Source organism: Nansenia antarctica (genome assembly GCF_963989245.1).
Source record: "Nansenia antarctica genome assembly, chromosome: 3".
NCBI lineage: Eukaryota > Metazoa > Chordata > Actinopteri > Argentiniformes > Microstomatidae > Nansenia > Nansenia antarctica.
The window spans coordinates 83717307-83733336 of record NC_137688.1 but is presented as its reverse complement, the minus strand read 5'-3'; the positions used below and the strand labels follow the sequence as shown (position 1 = coordinate 83733336).

Genomic DNA, 16030 nt, shown 5'->3' with positions numbered 1-16030 from the left:
CTGAACCCGCTGGCGACTACCCGAATCGCAACGGAGTTTAGACGAAACCACGCCCATTTCTGCATATGACGTAAGTCTGATGACGGATGAGCGGTGGTATTTCCACTATACTGGGAATTAACATGGTGAAATGCATTCTTAGACAAGGCTATGTCGTCATGATTACAAATATGCCACTTGAAATGCATGAAATCCAAGTTTATTTGTGTCTTACATACACGTTCGCCTCGGCCCCCTGCTCTTCCTCTGCTACACACTCCCCCTCGGTCACATCATCCGCCAATTCAACCTGGACTTCCACTGCTACGCCGATGACACACAGATTTACATCACCACAAACTTCACCCAGAACCCACCCCTCACTCACATCGAAACCTGCATCTCCGCAATAAAAACCTGGCTCACACACAACTTCCTCAAACTGAACAGTGAAAAGACCGAAGTCATCCTCATCGGCACCAAATCCACCCTCAATAAAACCGGACCCATCACACTCACCATTGACGACACTACCATCACCCCCTCGCCTCCCCCCTGGCTCGCAACCTCGGCTTCATTCTGGACCCCACCCTCTCATTCGATCCCCACGTCAGTTCCATTGTCAAGACATCCTACTTCCACCTCCGAAACATTGCAAAAATCAGACACTGCCTCTCCCCCGCCGCTGCTGAATCCCTCATCCACGCCTTCATCTCCTCCCGCCTCGACTACTGCAACTCCCTACTCACCGGCATCACCTCCCGCTCCCTCCATAGACTCCAGATGGTCCAAAACTCTGCTGCACGCCTCCTCTCAAACACCCGCTCCCGTGACCACATCACTCCTGTCCTCCACTCTCTCCACTGGCTCCCCATTAAAGAACGTATACAATTCCTCATCCTCACATACAAAGCCCTCCATAGCCTGGCCCCCCCTTACCTGACTGACCTCCTTCTCCCCCACCGCCCTACCCGTACCCTCCGATCCTCATCCATTGTTCCCCTCACTGTCCCACCCTCAAAACTCAAAGGCTTCGGTCACCGTGCCTTTTCACGAGCTGCACCCCGCCTCTGGAACTCTCTCCCTCAACCACTCAGAGACTCACCCTCACTCCTCACTTTTAAATCCCACCTCAAAACCTACCTGTTCTCCCATGCCTACAGCCTCCCCTACCCCTAGCCATCTCCCCCATCCCGGCGCCCCCGCCCCCCCCCCCCCCCCCGGACATGCATACAACCTCCCCTACCCCTAACCACCTCCCCCCCCCTACCACCCCCCCCCCCCCCCCTCCCCGTTCGCTGATTCTGTGTTCCATGTGTCCATGTTGCTTGCTGTTTTTGTGTTTTCCGTATCACCTGTATTGTCAGCATCTTTGAGCCTCGGAAAAGCGCTATATAAATGTAATGAATTATTATTAGTAGTAGTAGTAGTAGTATTTGACTGATTGTAACCCAATCACGAATGATCCCAGTATTATAATATATATATATATATAATATATTGCAAAGAATACCTCTGTGTCATTGGCTGCTATAGGCATAAAAGGAGAGAAACTCATGGTGTGGCCCCCATCTTCCCCTGACCTCAACCCTATTGAGAACCTTTGGAGCATCCTCAAGCAAAATATATATGAGGGTGGGAGGCAGTTCACATCAAAACAGCAGCTCTGGGAGGCTATTCTGGCATCCTGCAAAGAAATTCAAGCAGAAACTGTCCAAAAACTCACAAGTTCAATGGATGCAAGAATTGTGAAGGTGATATCAAAGAAGGGGTCCTATGTTAACATGTAACTTGACCTGTTAAGATGTTTTTGTTTGAAATAGCTTTTGATTTCAGTAAATATGACCTCCTAATATGACCTCCTAACCCTAAATTCATCAAATTACCATTTGTAGTTCTTTACAACCTATAAAATGTTTTGAAACTCTGTTGTGCATAATAATTTGGAACAGTGGATTTTGAGTTTTTTATTAAAAAAAAAAATACTGTTATCATTGGGAGGTTTGTTCAATAAAATTTGAATTATACTCTAACGGTTGATGACTTGAAAAGTATACTGATTGTCATTTGCATCGACTATTTAGGAAAATCTGAGAAAAATATCATTTGCATAATAATTTGGAACGGGCTGTATATTACATTACATTTTGAATGGTCATCTGGTGCCTGAATATTGTGTTTTCCTTTACATAAATAATGACATTTCCACCATAAATTGAATTTAATTAAGGACCCCCAGACAGCCCTGCTTCATGGGTCCCCCCGTGTACGATGAGGGTCCTCCCTCATGTATCAGACTGTAAAACTGATTATATTTCATTGACATATCACTATAGGTATAAATTAGGGCTGCACGATTAATCGATTTTAAATCGAAATCGCGATTTGAAATGACGCGATTAGCTAATCGCAAAGCCTGCGATTTGCCTGCGTTTTTTTTTTTTTTTTGCCATTTAGCAGACGCTTTTTTAATCCAAAGCGATTTACAATTACGAATTACAGGGACATTCCCCCTGGAGTAACTGAGGGCTAAGTGCCTTACTCAAGGGCACACTAGTAGTGGTGTGGTTTCAGGCGGGATTTGAACTCACAACCTTCCGATCACAAGTCCAACTCACTATCCACTACCCGTATGGGATACGTCATACAGCACGTCGGATTCAACGTCAATGAACGTCAACGTCAATGAACGTCAACAATGAACGTCAACGTCAATGAACGCACACCAACAACATCGCACGTGAAACGCCCACGTTTTGGTAGCTAGCAATAGCAACATTCATGGTGGATAATGGCTTCAGCAGAACCAGAAGCAACGTTGGACGATTTAGTCCCGAAGAAAAGCAGCACTTCTGTTGTGTGGAAGTATTTCGGATTTAGGACGACTGATGTGCAACAAAAACAGGTGTTGTGCACGACCTGTCGTGGAACAGTCGCTACATCCAGAGGCAACACCACAAACCTATATCAGCACTTGAAAAAGTACCACAGGCAGCTGTATGACGGGTGTGCGGTCAGAAAGGGAGAGTTGAGTGAAAGTCCCGTAGCCCAGTCTAACAAAGTTAAACAAACTAGTGTTTCAGAGTCGACTTGATTTTAAAGCAACCCAACTTTAAAGCAACCCAATGTAAGTTTAGTTCTTTCACTCGTAGCTCGGGCTGTGGGGGTGCTAGAGGAGGGAGCCTCTAAGTCCCCTGAAGACGTACAAACAAACTGCACGTTGATACGACCTTCCTAGCCGGAGATATGGCCACACTTAAAAAAAACTCCCTTTTTTTTTTTTTTTTGCTATTTTAAAAAATAATAATCGCAAATTAATCGCAATCGCGATATCTGTCCAAATAATCGCAATTCGATTTTTTCCCCAAATCGTGCAGCCCTAGTATAAATTCCATCCAAATTCAACTGTTTAGACTTTGTTTGCATCCACCAGTGCTCTCCTGCGCGCAATTGCTTTGCGCAACCGCCTCCATTCCACTCCGTTCCACTCTGTTCCATATTATTTTATGTTAGAGACCGACCCAGGCCCCCCATCACAGAAAGGAAAAATTATGTGGCCCTACCAGAAAAAAGTTTGGGGACCCCTGACATAGAGGAAGCCTTTTCAACCGAGTTCTTGAAATACCAACAGCTGGAGCAGGCCATATCACAACTGGGTTACAGATGTAAACTTTTAGTTGTCAGATTTTGGCAGCCTAGGCCATGTTCACAAGCTTGTTGTCAGAGGCCTTCAAATGGCTGGCCTATCTAAGAGAAGGGCCAAACAGTTAGCAAAGTATTGCTCAGTATCTGCTATTATTGGTAGCCGCTCAATATTAGCCGCTCTTTCTACGCCCGGTTCGACGAGGGGCGAACGGAGGTAACCACAACACCACTCTCTCCAGCTCTCAGCAGCCTCACCCTGACAGAGCATGAAGTGAGACGCGTGCTGAAGGCGGTGGACCCCAGGAAAGCCTCGGGGCCGGATGGCGTCCTGGGACGGGTGCTGAGGGACTGCACCGACCAGCTGGCCGGGGTTTTCACCAACATCTTCGACCAGTCCCTGTCCCAGGCCACCATCCCACCCTGCCTGAAAACCTCAACTATCATCCCAGTCCCGAAGAAAAGCACGGTGAGCTGCCTAAACGACTACCGCCCGGTGGCACTCACACCAATCATCATGAAGTGCTTCGAGAAACTAGTCCGGGCCCACACACTCACACGCCTCCCGCCCAACCTGGATCCATACCAGTTCGCCTACAGAGCCCACAGGTCCACAGAGGACGCCATCGCGACGACTCTCCACGCCACTCTATCCCACCTGGAGAAGGGAAACAGCTACGCGAGACTGCTCTTTGTGGACTTCAGCTCCGCCTTCAACACCATCCTTCCAGACAGGCTAGTGACCAAACTACTAGACCTGGGTGGGTCTATCACACTCTATATGTGCATGGATCAAGGACTTCCTGACCGACCGCCCCCAGAGGGTGCGGGTGGGCCCCCACACCTCCACAGCCCTCAGACTCAGCACTGGGTCCCCCCAGGGCTGCGTGCTAAGCCCCATCCTCTACAACATCTACACCTACGACTTCACCCCCGTCCACCCCAGCAACTCCATCGTAAAGTTTGCAGACGACACCACCGTGGTGGGATGCATCTCGGGGGGGGACGAGGCGGCGTACAGGGATGAGGTAGAGCAACTGAGCAAGCTGTGCAAGGTTAACAACCTGCTGCTGAACAAGTCAAAGACCCAGGAAAACATCATAGACTTCAGGAGGAAAAAGTCCGAGATCCAGCCCCTGCTCATCGACGGAGAGAGCGTGGAGAGAGTCTCAACCCTCCGATTCCTGGGGGTGCACATGCAGGATGACCTGTCCTGGAAGGACAACACAAAAGCCACCATCAAGAAGGCACAACAGCGGCTATACATCCTGAGAGTCCTCAGGAAGGAACACAGAAAGCAGGAGATACTGGTGACCTTCTACCGCGGCGCAGTGGAGAGCATCCTCACCTACGGCATCTGCAACTGGTTCTCCAGCTGCACAACCGCGGAGAGAAATGCGCTACAGAGAGTCGTGAGAACAGCCCAGAAGATCACCGGCGCCCCCCTCCCCTCTCTGGAAGAGCTGTACAACACACGCTGTCTCAGGAAGGCCTCCAAGATCTCCAGGGACCCAACCCACCCTGGGTACGAACACTTTACCCGGCTGCCCTCGAAAAGGCGGTTCAGGACCATGGCTGCAAGGACAAACAGACTGAAGAACAGCTTCTACCCCAGGGCCATCCAGGCCCTGAACACAGCAAAGACCTAGGTTCTGGGCCCTGGACAGTCTGGACAGATTGATGGCAGCTGCTGGACTGAAAAAATCAGGTGTAGTGCTGAGGCACAAATATGTACATTTCAAGCCTGCAAACTGCGACACTTTAAATAAATGTGCAATAACACTATGTGCAATATGACAACCCTAGTCGTCTATCTGTACAGTATAGTATAGTGGATAGTGTACATAGCCTTTATTTATGTAAACCAGCTCCTTCCCTTCTTGTGTTTTTTAAAAGTTTTTATTCTTCTTTCCTAACACCAGGGGAGCCACCCCTCCTAAATTTCGTTGTTTGGTACCTGTACTATAGCAATGACAATAAAGACGATTCATTCATTCATTCAAATAAAAACAGTAAAAATCATCCCCCTTCGAAAACTGCCATCCCCCCTTTCCATCCCTTATGTCATTTTATCAATGAACGTGGCATTACTGCTATTTCAACATTTAGTTTTGCGCATATTGAGTAAAATACTGTGGGCGAGGGGGGGGGGGGGGGGCACGCACACATGCAATGACATTTTTACCAAGTCACTGACACTGAAGTCACTGACGCTGTGGGGATGCTAAAATTGTCCCCATATGATAAAATCCACCATCCCCCCTGATTTTCTTTTACAACTTGAGTACTGAATATAAGTAATTCAAAAGATGTATTACTTGCAGTATTCTATTCAACAGGTAGAGGGTAAAATAGTGCCTACTCTTTTAACCCCGGAGAAGCGGCTGAGGGACTGCTGCATTGTGCCATGCTAGGGGCACTGTGTGTTAGGTCCCAAGTCTGTGACTGTTCCACACTGCAGCCAGTGACTGTTGTACCAGTTCAACCAGAACGACCACACATTCAATGTTGAGGCACATTTGCGTCGATCTCAGCTCTACATTTAATCTTGTTCAAAACTCAAAATTGATATAATTCCTACTTTGTGTATAGACTGTTGGCAAAATGGGAGCAGCTAAAATGTTTGTAGAGGAGGACCAATTCAGATGCCCGATTTGTCTGGATCGATTGAAGGATCCGGTGACCCTTACCTGTGGACACAGCTAGTGTTTATGGACACAGCTACTGTCTGGACACAGCTCCTGTATGGTCACAGCTACTGTATGGACACTAGGGATGGACGGTTTTTCAGTTATACCGAAAACCGGGGTTTATAAAAATGGAAACGTTTTTTTATCAAAACCGTCTGAAACCGTTTTTTATTTTATTTTTTCGTTTTCCACTGATGTCGCGGGTGGCCCGAAAATATTTGTGCGTGTGTGCCACAAGTTCACCTTCAGAGCGGGTGTTCAGCGCAGCAGGCAAAATTGTAAATCCGTTCCGAGCGCAGCTGAATCCTGAAAAGGTGAACATGCTCGTGTTTCTTGCGAAGAACCTCGATTAACGGACTATTTAATAGCCTATAATAGCTTTTATGCTCATTTTTTGTTACTGCCGGTTTTTGTTATTTAGTTATTAGCCATAGGTTGTGAATTAGAATTAGAATGAATGTGATCAGTGATATCTTTATTTTTTTTAATAAATTTATTTTTCAGATTTTATCCCTTTTTCACCCAATTTGGTAGCCAATTGAACCCAACCTAGCATCCAATTATCCCCTGCCTATTGCATAGGATCCGCCGCACGACCCCGTGGCCGGCAGTCCCAGAGGAAGCCGCCAGGCAGACTAGCTGACTGGCTCCTCGAGCCCAGCACCGTTATTCCGGCACCCAGGGGGCGGTGTTGCGCGACGGATCCTTGTCCGGAAATACTCCTATACCCGCCCTCGGGAGCGGCCGCCCAATATGCCGCTCTCCGTGTGCCCCAGCCATATCCGGATCTGGCGAGCTGGGATTCGAACCCAGTCCCCGGTGGGCAGCATGCACTAGTGGCCAGTGCTTAGACCGCTACACCACCGTGGATCAGTGATATCTTTGCACAATTGTTTTACCTGCTTGCACTCAATTTGCACTCGTTTGTATTTATATTTATAGATGTTGTTATTTACGTTTGCTATTCTATTCTATATTATTATTATTATTATTTAATAAGCCGTTGTGAATTAGAATTAATGTGATCCGTGATGTCTTTGCACAATTGTTTTACCTGCTTGCACTCAATTTGCACTCGTTTGTATTTATATTTATAGATGTTTTTGTTTACGTTTTCTATTCTATTGTATATTCTATGTTGTTCAAAGAATAAAACTGGAACATGTCACATGTTTGTCGTGTGTGAAAATAACAATGATACAGTCTGAATCTGCCGCGCAATGAGTGAGAGGTTTGGTCAGTTGTGAAGAATAATTGAGGATTAATATCTAATTGGGATTATATTTAAGGGTAACGAATCACTCTATGGGAAAGATAGTTGCCTTCAGTTATTGGTAGATAGGAAAGGTTTTTTTACAATTACTCACTTACATTTAATAAGATCATTTTCGCTGCTCTCTGTAAAGCGCATTGGGTCACTTTTGTGAGAAATGCGCTATAGAAATAAAATGTGATTTGATTTGATATCAATCAATCAATCAAACGTTATTTATGTTCTATAGCACAAATCATGCATTGAATGTAACTCCAAGTGCAGTATTTACTAAACCACAATATAATAAAACAAGAGCTATACGGATCAAGAGTGTTTGTGCACAGCGCCACTGTGTGTGAAGGCGCTACTGAAAGTGATGACAGAACGCATGTCTCAGAAGATACGCGGTCACTTAGTGACGCAAAGGTAGTTCTGTATTTATCTCTATCTGTATTAGTACATTTATTTTGAAAGCTCTATTTTGACAGCTCTACCATGGGCACTTTTATTTTCATGGGGCATTCTTTGTTGATTGACTTACGACAGTTCAGGACGAGTCAGTCTCGCGGCATGTGGTTTTTATGAAAAGCTTTAAGTATGTTCACTGCATAATTCTAAGTCTAATATTTCAGTGATTATTGAGCAGTATTCAAATATTTAAATACATTGAGCAGCAGCTGAAACTTTGTCTAAGAACCAAGATATTGAGAAAGCAGTTCATTCAATGAAGACGCTGTTCCAAGAGATGATCTTCCGTGCAGGCGTGCACCCTGGATCAGCGGAGCTGGTGTGTTAAGTGTTCATGTGTTTTCATGTATGGTGTAGCTTACAAAAGTTTGCCTTTCCACTTATATTTGTGAAACTAAGTAGCCTAAATGTGTTGCGACTGTGCTTACGGTGTTTTAATGGTGTTCGACATGAGTGTATTGTAGCAGTAGGGCTCAATTATTTGAAATTGGCGCTCTTTTTTGTTCTTTTTTTTTTTTCCGGTTAACCGGAAAACCCCGGTTTTAGTCTTTGACGGTTTTTCGGTTTCAATAATTGGAAACCGTCCATCCCTAATGGACACAGCTACTGTATGGACACAGCTACTGTATGGACACAGCTACTGTATGGACACAGCTACTGTATGGACATAGCTACTGTATGGTCACAGCTACTGTATGGACACAGCTAGTGTATGGACACAGCTACTGTATGGACTTGGACACAGCTACTGTATGGACACAGCTAGTGTATGGACCAGCTACTGTATGGACACAGCTAGTGTATGGACACAGCTAGTGTATGGACACAGCTACTGTATGGACACAGCTACTGTATGGACACAGATACTGTATGGACACAGCTACTGTATGGACACAGCTAGTGTATGGACACAGCTAGTGTATGGACACAGATACTGTATGGACACAGCTAGTGTATGGTCACAGCTACTGTATGGACACAGCTAGTGTATGGACACAGCTACTGTATGGACACAGCTAGTGTATATGGACACAGCTACTGTATGGACACAGCTAGTGTATGGACCAGCTACTGTATGGACACAGCTTATTTGAATGTGGCTGAATATGTTTTTTTTTTACACAAATTCAGTAGCAGACTGAATAGAATATCTAGATAGATAGATAGATAGATAGAAAGAAAGAAAGAAAACAACCTAGAAATTATGACACTCAATTCTAACCCTTGACCTGCAGGCAGAAATCTCCTCTCTCAAAAATAAACATTCTACAAAATGTTGTTAATCATCAAATGCATGCACACCTAGCTGTCTATCTAGACAACTCCTCTCAGCCTAGCTGTCTATCTAGACAACTCCAACTCCTCTCAGCCTAGCTCAAGTTACTGATGTGATGACACTAGTGAATGTGTGCCCATCCAATATGAATCGACATCATCGTCTTAATTTTGCCCCACAAGATGAAGGTGAACACAGAGAGCAATGCAGCCATGAAACATTTGAAGGCTTACTTGCAATGTTGTCTGAAACAGACACCAACAATAGTGAAAGTAAAAGGAAAGAGGCTAGCTACTTAATTGTTGGTAAACATGACACTACTAGACTCTAGCTAGCTACAGACGTGTTGAATCTGAACAGTTCATAAGATGTGTCTGTTACAAGATAAACAGGTTAGCGAGCTCAACATTTGATTTGACATATGTATGTAACAAGCCATGTAAACCCTCGTTAACAAGTCGTTAGCTGCTTACCGTACGTATGATGTTAGCCAGCTAGCCAGTCACTGTTGTTGAGAGTTCACTTCACCCCCCATCGATTCACATTCCCAAAATGCGACGCCGTCAGCAGCTGGCGAGCTTTCCTTACTTCAAGCCTCCCACTCTCGACGTCCAACACGCCACGCGCCTTGTTTAGATTCAAACATTGTATCATTTAAAGTGACAGTTTATCATCATAACTCTGATTAACTGGCAGTTTATTTTCACCTGACGGCTTCACCTGAAACAGCCACAACCACGGCAGAACATATGGAGAAACTGTAAGTATATATAATATAGATATAGAATATATCCTATTTGAATATTATCCTATATAGAATATATCCCAGTGGAGTAAACTGACCCTAACTAAACTAAACTAAAGGAGCAGTTAGCTACATGAGCAGCGGTGGCTAGCTAGCCAAGGGTGCAAGCATAGCCTAACGATAAACAACCTGTATGAGTAACTGTACACATCTTTAATCTACACAGACAAGCAAACTAGCCAGCTAGTGTTATTATCCGGCACGGTCCCTGTGCACAACTGAACTGGTCTCAACGATGCTCGCTATAGTAGCTACGCTTTCACCTCTCACACCGTTCGTCAGCTTCTTGACCCACCTTCTGAAAAACAGCTGGATTAAAACATCAAATAAAAGGTTGCTGTTGATATCACGGTGTTTTCCAAATGAGGATGGCGATCCAGGAGCTCTCACATCAGTCTCCGCGTGTCCTGGTTGGTGAGTGTTGTAACTGGGCGGAGAAGGCGCAGGTTTACAGACTATCACATCGTGTTTGCTTCAGTTACATTGACATCTGAAGTACGAGGCGGTCTAGATGCGGTGCAGATCTGGGAATCGGCGCAAACGCTGCGCTTCGTAGATGCGATCAAACGACTGAAATGTGTTATTTTCGGCTCCAGTTGATGACGTCGGAATCTTTTAAAAAGACAGGAGGAGAAACTGTATAATAATAATAATAATAATAATAATAATAATAATAATAATAATAATAATAATAACCATTATTTGTATAGCACTTTTCCTGCAAACGTTGCAGCTCAAATGCTTTAATCATTATGTAATCGTCATTTAACCATTTAGTAATTTAAAGGCAATATTAAAAAGATGGGTTTTAATGATTTAAATGGGTTTTAATGGTTTCAATGGGTTTTAATGGGTTTTAGTGGTCAGTTAACAACTGGGAATCGTGATTGCATTGATGCATACATAATACTGCTCTTCTTCTACATGGAGACATTGACAATCCCAAACAATTATTATGAAGCTCTTCTGATTCCCAAATACACCAATGCACTAGTCTTGTATGTAAACCAATGCACTAGTCTTGTATGTAAACCAATGCACTAGTCTTGTATGTAAACCAATGCACTAGTCTTGTAAACCAATGCACTAGTCTTGTATGTAAACCAATGCACTAGTCTTGTATGTAAACCAATGCACTAGTCTTGTATGTAAACCAATGCACTAGTCTTGTATGTAAACCAATGCACTAGTATTGTATGTAAAGTTGACATACAATACTAGTGCATTGGTTTACATACAAGACTAGTGCATTGGTTTACATACAAGACTAGTGCATTGGTTTACATACAAGACTAGTGCATTGGTTTACATACAAGACAGACCGGGGTAGATAACCCAGGTAAAGAGTCAAGCGGCTTTCAACCACCCAGACACCTGTCCTGCCTGGTAACGGGGTTTTGCGAGGGCCGTTTAGGGCGTCTCTGGATCCGATGTGGCGGCTTCTGATCGTCACGTTTCAAGGACACACTTCTGTTCTGCACAATGACCTTGCCGATGGGTTAAAACATTACAGCAACATTTCGGCATCAAGTGTATAGTTGCAGTTTATTCAATTGGTCTGCCTTTCACTCAGTGTTAGTAGCTGGAACATAGGTCAATTATTTGGTTAGTCAGGCATGCCATAATAACATTTAACAGGCAACAAGAATGTCACTAGCTGACAGTTGCCCCCTTACATTTACATTTTTGGCATTTAGCAGACGCCGGCTTATTCCAAAGCGACTTACAATCAACACTTAACCTACCTTACTAGCCTACCAAGTAAGGAGAACACTTTTAAGGAGAATGTAGATTTCAAAAATGCCATATGCATTTTTTTAAGCATAACAGGTAGCTTCCCCTTACCCTGTAGAATGTGTTTGTTGTTACTGTTCAGCAATGACCAAATGGCCAAAGTGACAATCAAGAGGCTGTCGCCTGACGAGGAGTTCCCGGACCTCAGCCAGCACAACAACCACATGGCCAAGTTCTTAACCCAGGACATATACAAGCAGCTCCGAGAGAGAGCCACCCCCAACGGCTTCACCATAGACGGGGTCATTCAGACAGGGGTTGATAATCCTGGTAACACACACCCATCCCCAGTCTCAGTCTCAGTATAGGCCTTGAGCTTGATGACATTCTGAGCTTTGGTCAGTGACCTGGGGGTTGTTCCATCAACGTCTATAAAGGAACATCCAGGCTTATTTTGGATAACTAGACTTATCAGAATAAGCCTGGATTTTCCCTTTAGCGTTGTTGATGGAACACCACCCTGGTCATTGGTCCTGAGTGTGTGTCTCCATCTAAGCCCCCTCCTGATTGGTCTCTCCTCCAGGCCATCCCTTCATCATGACGGTGGGGTGCGTGGCGGGAGACGAGGAGACCTACGAGGTGTTCAAGGAGCTGCTGGACCCCGTCATCGAGGAGAGACACGGAGGCTACAAACCCTCCGACAAGCACAAGACCGACCTGAACCCAGAGAACCTGAAGGTCCGGTGCTGTTCTGTTCCCTGACACACGGCTGTCAGTCTGTCTCTCTGGAGATGGGAGACCCATGGTTTATTGAAGCCCTCTACCCTCCTGCAGAGAGGCTAACCGCTGTGTGTTGTTGCAGGGCGGAGATGACCTGGACCCCAACTACGTCCTGAGCTCCCGCGTCCGGACAGGCCGGAGCGTCCGCGGGTTCTGCCTGCCCCCCCACTGCAGCCGCGGGGAGAGGAGGGGCATCGAGAAGCTCTCCATAGAGGGTACGGAGGAGAGGGGCCGTGTGGCGAGGGTTTAAATGTTACTTGGAGTGATGGGGGTAGGGTGGTACGTGGAGTGGTAGGATAGGGTGGTACATGGAGGGGTAGGATGGTACGTAGAGGGGTAGGGTAGTACATAGTGGAGTGATAAGGTGGTACATGGAGTGGTAGGGTGGTACATAGAGGGGTAGGGTGGTATGTAGGGCGGTATAGAGGGGTAGGGTGGTACATAGAGGGGTAGGGTGGTACGTAGAGTTGAGCACAGATGTTTAGATGAGGGTGACAGGGGCGGGGTTAGATGAGGATGACAGGGGAGGGGGTTGCAGTGGACAGAAGCTGACGCACCACTAAGCAGGCTTAGGATAAAGGTGGATGTTTCTGTCCAGCCATGACCTGCTATAACGGAGCAGAGGACAGACAGCATTCTGCACAGCAACGGGTCAGGAGCTCTGCACGCCACCCTGTCATGATGCATTTCCACATTACTGTGTAGAGGGCCCCCTCTGGTGGCAAGCCGAATTAATGCAAGTTATTGACAGGAGAGTTGGCGAGTCGTATGGGGATGTCTTTGTTAAACAGTTTTAGGTCACTGGCTTTGTTTGGCTGTTTTGAACAGGTCATTTGTGGCTTGTAATGTAAATACTGGTGTTAATAATACTGTTGTTACATGGCAGGATTAGTGAAGGTAAGAAGAGGGACACCACACATTTAATCCTCCAGATGAACAGAGACTCAAACGGAGCTGATATAATAATATAATAACATACACCATTCAGCTGACATGTTTATCCAAAGACACTTACATTGCAGTGAGTGCATACATACATTTTAGTATATACGGTCCCAGCGGGAATCGAACCCACAACCTAAGCGCTGTTAGCGCCATGCTCTACCGCCCGAGCCCCAGAGGAGCTAACATGTCCGTTCCTCTCCAGCCCTGGCCGCCCTGTCAGGTGACCTGAAGGGGAAGTACTACGCCCTGAAGAACATGACGGACGAGGAGCAGCAGCTGCTGATCGACGACCACTTCCTGTTCGACAAGCCCGTGTCTCCTCTGCTGCTGTCCGCCGGGATGGGCCGGGACTGGCCCGACGGCCGGGGCATCTGGTGAGGCGCCTCGGGGGTCAAACGACCATAGTCTTTACAATGGGAAGCTGCTACTTACACACAACGACCACTAGTGGTCCTGAAATTTGATCAAGTGCAAAGATATAAATAAAAAAATACTCTCACGGTCAAAAGACCCCACCCACGGCTGTTCTGGTGTTAATAAGGCTTATTTATACATACATTACATTTGGTGCTTCAGAAGCCTTCCTTCCTGAGCTCAGAGGAAGGTTGTTTAAGGCTCTCCTCTGTCTCAGGCACAACGAGAACAAGACGTTCCTGGTGTGGGTGAACGAGGAGGACCACCTGAGGGTCATCTCCATGCAGAAGGGAGGCAACATGAGGGAGGTGTTCACACGCTTCTGCACCGGCCTCACCAAGGTGAGACCCAGGGGGCGTCTGGTTGGGCGAGCCAGACCTGCCAATCATCTCCACCGTAACTTACCATCGTCACACGTTCAGAACGTGGTGTTTTTATAAAAATGCTGCTAGTTATCGACTCTGTGGTAACGTCGATGTCGACCTTAACTAAATTCTGCCCCCACCCCCCGAATCTCCTTCTCCGCAGATCGAGTCTCTGTTCAAAGACAACGGCCACGCCTTCATGTGGAACGAGCACCTGGGCTACGTGCTGACCTGCCCCTCTAACCTCGGCACGGGGCTGCGCGCCGGCGTCCACGTCAAGATCCCCAACGTCAGCAAGCACGCCAAGTTTGCGGAGATCCTCAAGAAGCTGAGGCTTCAGAAACGCGGAACAGGTAAAGGAGATGATGATGATGATGTCGTCATGTAATGCTGACAATACATTTGCCAGAAGGAATACTGTATCGGTTCTGAAACCCCTGTGTTGATGGCTGGTGACTAACGGTCTGGCCTCTCCTCAGGTGGCGTGGACACCGCGGCTGTGGGAGGAACCTTCGACATCTCCAACGCCGACCGGCTGGGCTTCTCTGAGGTGGCGCTGATGCAGATGGTGGTGGACGGCGTGAAGCTGCTGGTGGAGATGGAGAAGAAGCTGGAGAAGGGCGGGTCAATCGATGACCTGATGCCCGCCCAGAAGTAAACTCTCCCCTGGTTGGACACCCCTCCCCCCCCTCCCTCCCTCCCTCCCCCTCCCCATGTCTGAATGAATGTGTGACACTATCCTGGAATGCACTCTGTATTAAAGAGCACTTACTCTCTCACTCAAGGTCTTCTTTCAACGTGAGAGTGGATCTGAAAACACAACAATAAAATGTTTCGATCTGTGGTTGACTGCGTTTGTTCTTTGTCACTGCATGCGTGCTGAAGTTACCCATGATCCTTCTTGGTATTTAAATAAGCCACACGATCGACCCTTAGCATGAGAAGTCAAGACTGTGAACCATGTTTACAGACATTTTAATTGAGACACGGGTGACTCTGACCTTGTGAGCATACATTTTACATGATTTTACATGAGCTCTACTTTTAAACAATATAAAAGAAAAATGGAGTATAACAATGTGTGGCTGTCTGGAAGTAAGATACATTATGTACACTGAAAACAATGCTAAGGTTTCATGAGGAGAGAAAATATTAAATAAATAATACCAAAGACTAGAAATGCTCTTTGTCCACGTTCACAGCATGACAAATCCTATTCAACTCGTTATGTTGGCCAAATATGGCCAGATTATACTGTAGTTATTAGTAAGTTATTCAGTGATTATTGCCAAAGCATTACTCTATACATTATAATATTCAATACATACTCTGTGTATTCTTGTTAAAAAACATTTGGAAACTGCTACTTTAATGATTGTACAGCTTAAATACGTTCTAGATCATATTCGGCCCTTGTGTTCAGAGCTTTAACTCGTTGGAGACTTTGGAAGCAATGTTTTTAAAAGTGATGGATGAGCCGGATATCCTCTTGAACCTCACGCCGTTGAGGGAGAGGCGGGGCAGCTTACACACCTCCATCTCCCACTGGACAAGGTTCTCAGCGTGTCCGTCTCCGTGGACACAGCAGCAGGAAACTCTCCTGCTGTTCGTAGTCGCAGACCTGCGACTCAGAAAAGGCCACGGGCCATGACAATATTCCAGCCAGATTTCTAAAAG

At 46.0% G+C, this 16030-nt stretch overlaps 1 protein-coding gene across 1 annotated transcript; it reads left to right on the top strand.

Moving 5' to 3' along the window:
• The first annotated feature begins 10060 nt into the window (after positions 1–10060).
• Positions 10061–15028, top strand: LOC308153608 (creatine kinase, testis isozyme). Its single transcript, XM_080526789.1, has 8 exons — positions 10061–10070; positions 11992–12179; positions 12433–12587; positions 12712–12844; positions 13777–13948; positions 14206–14329; positions 14517–14706; positions 14833–15028. The coding sequence occupies exons 2-8, from the start codon at positions 12002–12004 to the stop codon at positions 15009–15011; spliced, it is 1131 nt and encodes a 376-aa protein (XP_080382915.1). The 5' UTR covers positions 10061–10070; positions 11992–12001; the 3' UTR covers positions 15012–15028.
• Positions 15029–16030: the final 1002 nt, after the last annotated feature.